Source organism: Engystomops pustulosus, chromosome 1 (genome assembly GCF_040894005.1).
Source record: "Engystomops pustulosus chromosome 1, aEngPut4.maternal, whole genome shotgun sequence".
Taxonomy (NCBI): domain Eukaryota; kingdom Metazoa; phylum Chordata; class Amphibia; order Anura; family Leptodactylidae; genus Engystomops; species Engystomops pustulosus.
In genome coordinates this window covers 100,333,948-100,340,872 of record NC_092411.1, presented here as the reverse complement: position 1 = coordinate 100,340,872, position 6,925 = coordinate 100,333,948, and the positions used below count along the sequence as shown (strand labels likewise).

At 37.3% G+C, this 6,925-nt stretch overlaps 1 protein-coding gene across 1 annotated transcript; it reads right to left on the bottom strand.

Annotated features, from left to right (window-relative positions):
• Window positions 1-397: 397 nt before the first annotated feature.
• LOC140118124 (olfactory receptor 10G2-like) lies at window positions 398-1,327 on the bottom strand. Its single transcript, XM_072135634.1, has one exon. The coding sequence runs from the start codon at window positions 1,325-1,327 to the stop codon at window positions 398-400; it is 930 nt and encodes a 309-aa protein (XP_071991735.1).
• Window positions 1,328-6,925: the final 5,598 nt, after the last annotated feature.

Genomic DNA, 6,925 nt, shown 5'->3' with positions numbered 1-6,925 from the left:
AAAAACCGCCAAAATCCGATCGCGTGTGACACAATCCCAGCACACACACATGTTAAATATCTGTTCAAGCCGTGTAATCCCTGAATTCCCTGCGAACAAGACAACGAAAGTGAGCAGTGCAACCCAATATCTTTGTGGAAAAACTCATGAAGAAGAACTGCATTAAAAACTGTGGAAAATCACAAATCCGAATATCTAATGTTAGTTAAATCCATTAAAATCAGCATTTGGCAAGGTTTATTAGAAAAATGATGGGAACAGGCATAGGGGCTTTTATTAGGCCCCATCTGTTCAGGCATAAAGACGGCAACCCCAATCAAGCGGAGGAGGTTGATAGAGGTAACTAATTTACTCTTACAGTACATACAAATGATGTTCATAAAAATAAATGATGCTTTTATGTTTTGTGCAGACATATTCCCTTTACTATTTTCTTTACAACTACTTTCACCTCCTTATTTCTTAGACTGTAGATGACAGGGTTTAACAGCGGTGTGATGAGGGTATAGAAGATAGCTATGGTGCTGTCCACTGAGGAGCCAGAATATGGTCGCATGTAAATAAATACACATGGAACATAGAATAACAGGACTACAATCATATGAGAAGCACATGTAGAAAATGTTTTCATCTTTGCATCCACAGTCTTTATCTTCAGAATTGCTATGAGAATATGGATATAGGAAGCTAGAATCAAAATAAAGCAGAGCAAGGCAATGGCTCCAATATTGGCTAGAGTCACTGACTTGTTGATTGTAGTATCATCACAAGCCAACTTCAGAACAGGGATAATGTCGCAGAAGAAATAGTCTATTTCATTGGAACCACAGTACGATAAAGAAAAAGTTAAAATCGTGTGAGTCATTGAGTGCAAAGATCCAGTCAGCCAACATCCAAATGCAAAAGATGTACATATCCTCCAGCTCATGAGGTTGGAATAATATAGGGGTCGACATATGGCCAGATATCGATCATATGCCATAACAGTGTACAAAAAACACTCACAGCTTGCCAAGAAATGAAAGAAGTATAACTGGCATACACATCCAGTAAATGGAATAGTCTTAGCAAACAGGAAATTTCCGAGTAATTTTGGTAATGTAACAGAGGACAGACAGATATCTAGAAAAGAAAGATTTGTAAGGAAGAAATACATAGGAGTTTGAAGAGCAGGGGTCTTCTGAACTGCAACCATCAAGAAAAAGTTGCCTAAACATGTGAATATGTATATAAAGGAGAAAAGAATGGCAAGGGGCAGACGCAGATTCTTTGTGTGGGGAATTCCTCTTAAAATGAACTCGGTTAAGACTGATGATATGTTATGCATTATATCAACCCACAGAAAGCTAATCTCTATTTACTAAACTTATATTGTTACATAGATAGCATGGTTGAAAAGAGATATTTAGTCATCAAGTTCATGCAAGTGAGGAAAGGAACAGGGGAAGGGGATAGTTAAACATGGATCCCTGGACATCTCCATTGCTGGTATCCACATGAAAAGATGTGCCTGTGTTATAGTTCTATATATACATATATATAATCATTGATTAAAATGATCATGTACTGTAAACTATACCATCACATTTATAATAATGAGTTAATGGCTCAAGAGTCTTATTTTATAAGACTCAAGAGGAAAATTGCACAGGCTCAAGACATTGCACACAATCTAGGGAATAAGTGATACAAGATTACAATAGCTTCGATAAAAATACAAAAAATAGACATTGCTCGCCAATAGGGTGGATAAATTCCCAAGTCTGTACTGCAGCAAAAAGAAGTCAATCCATGGAGAGGAGGACCACGGGGTCGAGGTAGGTAAATAATGTAGGAAACTGTAGATAAATCTCTATAGTGCAGTGATGACGAACCTTTTAGAGACCGAGTGCCCAAACTACAATCAAGACCCACTTATTTATCGCAAAGTGCCATCACTGAAATTTAATTAGTGGTTTATACTCCCTACTCTGTCACAGCTTTCATTCATATCAACACTGAGGACACCAATAAAGCAGAAAATAGAAAAAAATTGGATGGTCATTGTAGTTTCCCTCCAGGATCCCATAAACAGGAAGAATTGTCAGGGCCAGAGCAGGAGCTATAATGATAATCCAGATCTGTCCACACCTTCAACTCCTCCAGTAGTCCCAGGTAGCGCTGTCACTTAAAAATAGCTCCGTGCAAAGCAAGTCCTGGGGTGTCTGGGACTGCAGGAAGATACCTGGAGTCCTCTCTGGTGATGGCCTGGGTGCCCACAGAAAGGGCTCTGAGTGCTACCTCTGGCACCCGTGCCATAGGTTCGCCACCACTGCTCTAGTGTATCAAAGCATTTTTGGGATTTCATTTGCATTTGATTTGCATTGATTTGTATTCATCTTCTTTTCAATGTATGTCTGTAAAAGGTATAGAGAGGTTTAATGCCCCATATAGAGGAGGAAAATGGAGAAAATGCCTTCTTTCTCAGGAGGGTTTTTAGATTATGACCCTCAATACCAGCTTTCCTAATAGATTGAATTTTAGAACTGATTTCTTATATTTGTATTAGTGACATGCAGTAAAAATTGTATATACGTGCACAATTTCATTCTTCTTGTTTCCTATGTTGTAGCCTCATGTTTGCTTTTTTACTATGCAAAGGTGATAATATTTAGGTGATTTATCTGATGTCATATCATGTATATGTATGAGTGTATTTCATTTCATTACATGTTACGAATAAGGAAAGTCATCTGTCCGAACGCATCGTTTTCTGCATATTCGTGTAAACACTGTGCATCTCTTTTAACCCCTTAATGCCGAAGCCACTTTTCACCTTCCTGACATGGCCCATTTTTTCAAATCTGCCCTGTGTCACTATAAATGGTTATAACTTCGAAACATGTCCAATTGATTTTGAATTGTTTTCTCGTGACACTTTGTACTTCATGTTAGCTGAAAAATTTTGGTGGTATGTTTTGCATTTATTTATGAGAAAATCAGATATCTGCTGAAAATTTTGAAAAATTCTCGATTTTCAAACTTCAAAATGTTCTACTTTTTCCACACATAGTCATAACGACAAAAAAACTTAATAACTAACATTCACCGAATTTCTTCTCTAATTTTTGTAGGATGTTATGGGGCTTTGAACGTTAGGTGCGAATTTTCACATTTTCATAAAAAACGCAAAATCCTGCTATTGAGGGACCTGCTCAGGTTTTAAGTCACTTTGAGAGGCCTAAATAAAAGTAAACCCCAATAAATTACCCTATTATAGAAACTACACCCCTCAAAGTACGTAAACAACTTTCACGAAGTTTGTTAACCCTTTAATTGTTTTACAAGAGTTAAAAAAAATCGGATGCAATCTTGAAAGTAAAATTTTTTTGGCTAAATGAATGTGTTTTTCAAAAAATGTACAAATTCTCAGTGGATAAAATACCAAAAAGCTCCACAAAATTTGATACCCAATCTCTTCCGTGTATAACAATACCCCACATGTGGTGGTAACCTGCTGTATGGGCACACGCTAGGGCATCAAAGGGAAGCTGCGCCATTCAGATTATGCATTGTCACTTTTTATTGGCTATACAATCTTTATTTATTTGGCAATTTGGACATATTTTGGGCTTATTTTTTGCAACATGAGATGCACTTTACAAATATTTCATTTTAGTGGGTCATTAGCTTATTGATGAGATTTTATTAACTCTTGAATGTATGGGTGAAAAGAAAATTGTCAGTTTTGGTTTCCTTTCTTTTAGTATTTTTTGGGGGTCGTACACCGTACACTAAAAATACTATATTATCTTTATTCTATAGATCACTACGATTATGGTGATACCTCATTTATATAGTTTTTCATTTATTTTTACAATTTTACTGGAAAAAAAACTAATATAGAGGACATCTCATTTGTTTTTGCATCGCCATCTTTTCAGAGACGTAACTTAAAATAGTTTTTGGTTGACAGAGCTAGTTTAGGGCTTATTTTTTACCTGTTGAGTTGTCCTTTTCAGTGGTACCATTTTGGCGCACATAACTTTTTTTGATCACTTTTTAGAACATTTTTGTGAAGAGATTTTATGAAAGATGTACATTTTTGGCGAGTTTTTGGGTTTTGTTTTTAGGGTGTTCACCAAGCAGGTCCAATAATGTTTCTGAGTTATTGTATGGATTGTTAAGGAAGCGGTGATACCAAATATGTGGGGGGTTTTTGGCGATTTTGTGGGTTTTTTTACTTTATTACATGTGCATAGGGAATGTTTGTGTTTAGGGGACTATAACTTTATTTAATTAATTCTTTTTATTAAAATGTGCTTTATTTAATGTTTTTAACTTTTTTTATTTACTTTTACAGGTTGGCTTGAACAAGCGATCCACTTCTTCACCTTACACAGTGTAATACAGATGCATTGCACTGTGTAATGTAAGACACTGAGCATGCTGTGCCAGAAGGCAGGAAGAGGATAGCGCAGCCCTCGGTAAGCACCGCTTCACATTAAATGCCCCTTACACGCCGCAGCCAGATGTTAAAGGCGGGTGTCGGCTATAGTATACAGCCAACCCCCGCAGCTTCTGGCCCTGGCTCCGTTCAGGAGCCACCGCCAGAAGCTTGACATAATATTACTGCATAATGCGGGAACCCTCCTCCCGCCATGCAGTACTATTACGGCAAATGTCGGAAAGGGGTTAAATAACTTGGAATAAAGTTTCTCACTGGAGATACATTTACATTTTTCTACCTTACTTGCCTTCTACCACCCAGCGGTCCTACTTTCTGTTTTGTATTTTTATATATGTATTGTTTGGTCATTTTGGATTACCGTACCTGATCCTACATTAGGCTGATTAATATAGCTTATTATATTTTTTCTGAAAATCGGCAAACTATTCCTAATTAAAATGGATATACCTATGGAACAAGATCTACCAGCTAGTTTACAGAATTTGGGCAATCCAAAACTTATCAGCAAAGCTGATCCATAGACGTCAATTGTGGCTATGATCGGGCCACAATTGGTGCAACCAGATCACGGCCAGAATTCTGCCCATATGAATGTGTCTTAAAATCTATATAACAGACAACCTGGTAATTGCATTTGTTTTGATCAATAGTTGACAACAAGCATTAGCCTTATACAACAACAAATTATTATTATAAGTGATCCTCCTAAGAAGAACAATGCCTACTTTGTGCTGCTCATCCTTTTCTTTCAAAAGTTATGGCATTTTCTGGTATTTTCTCTTCTGAAAGTGTTTGACAAACAGTTTCTCACCAGAGTTCAAGTGGATGAAGACGAATGTCTGTATGTCTATGCCCTCAAGGTGAGGTCAGTTAGCTTGCCCACAGATCCCATGAAACTTTATGTTCTCTCTCAAAGTAATTTAGCATTTAATCACTTTAAAACACTGCAAAATGCACATACAAGATGTATATGGTGACCAGCCTGGCAACTTCCATCATATGGAGGAGCAGGAAACATGTAATAAGTGAAAGAAATCATAGGTAAGCCAGTTCCATGAAGTCTGTGCTGTGTGAGCACTAAGGGTTAATAGCTTATCTGCACAGAGCTGATACTGCTGATGACAAGGTGGGGGAAGGGCTGCAGCATAAGATGGAGAGAGACAAGAGAAAGTTCTGTAGATTAATAGACTGGGATGGAGGGACGGATAGGGAAAAGCAGAGATCTTGTACCACACTATTCTGTGCAGGAGACATATGTATCCACATTATTGAACATATCAAGCTCTACTCCATACACAGAGAGAGTCACATGACCTCCTCCCCTGTGAGCGGGGATCAGCAGCCCCTCCCTGGCAGGTGTCAGCTGTATTAAACAGCTGTTACACCTGTTACTGCCACGGTCATGCTGGTATTCCCGACTGTAACAAAAAATAGGGCCCAAATGCCTGAATCACCACTATAGGTACCAACTTGATATAAATTAAAACGCCAGTACATACCACAAAAAATGACACCTTAAACATGTCCCTACAAGTGTGAAAGTGTGAAAAACTTATTGGCCTCAGAATGTGGAAAAATTACAATTTTTTGTTCAAAAGATTTTATTTTTAAAAAATCTACTAAAACCTAATAAATACTACACAAATTTGGTAAAACTGTGATCAAATCGACCCAAAGAATAAAGAGCAGACATCAATTGAAGCACAGAATGAATGTCGTAAAAACAGAGCTCTGCAAGAAAACGCTGCAAATGTGGTTTTTTGTTAATATCACCGCACTTGGAATTTTTTTCCAGTTTTCCAGTATATTGCATGGAATATTAAATGGTGCCACAAAAAAATTACAATTTGTCCTGTAAATTACAAGGCCTCATACACCTTTTTAAATGTCAAAATAAAAAAGTTATCAATTTGGGAATGAGGGGAGTAAAAAACAGAAACACAATAATAAAAATGGCTAATTCCTGAAGGGGTTAATAAATGAGCAAAAATAACTACATTTCTGTCAAGATGGGGTACAGAATGTACATTAATTAGCAAAAAAACTACTTTTTTGATCTTACCAATTGGATGCAATGAAACAAAAAGTGAAAAATTTAAAGGGTTATGAATACTTTCCAAAGCCACTGTACTTTGGTCCACCATATGGAAGACAGTTCTCTCTCCTTGCCTGTTTGTATGCACAACCCCAAGCAGTTACTGTTAATTCTTCCTGCACTCTCCCTGGCTGTAGTAAGCGATAAGCCTTTTTTCCATAGATCAAGCTGAAAGTGAAGGGGTTAATCCTCAATGCCAGAGCTGTTCAAACACACACAGTGAAATCTGATGTAAGCTTGTAATCACCTCCACAGACAAACACAGGATGGAATATGGATCTCCATGGAAGGAAGCTATGCAGCCTGATATTTTACAAACTAATTAAAATTTCTCAATGAAGTGTATTCGAAAAATGTTCACAACAATTCCTCCCCACAGT

Coding starts and splice junctions, on each gene's coding strand:
- LOC140118124 (XM_072135634.1), bottom strand. CDS start 1,327: ATGCATAACATATCATCAGTCTTAACCGAGTTCATTTTAAGAGGAATT.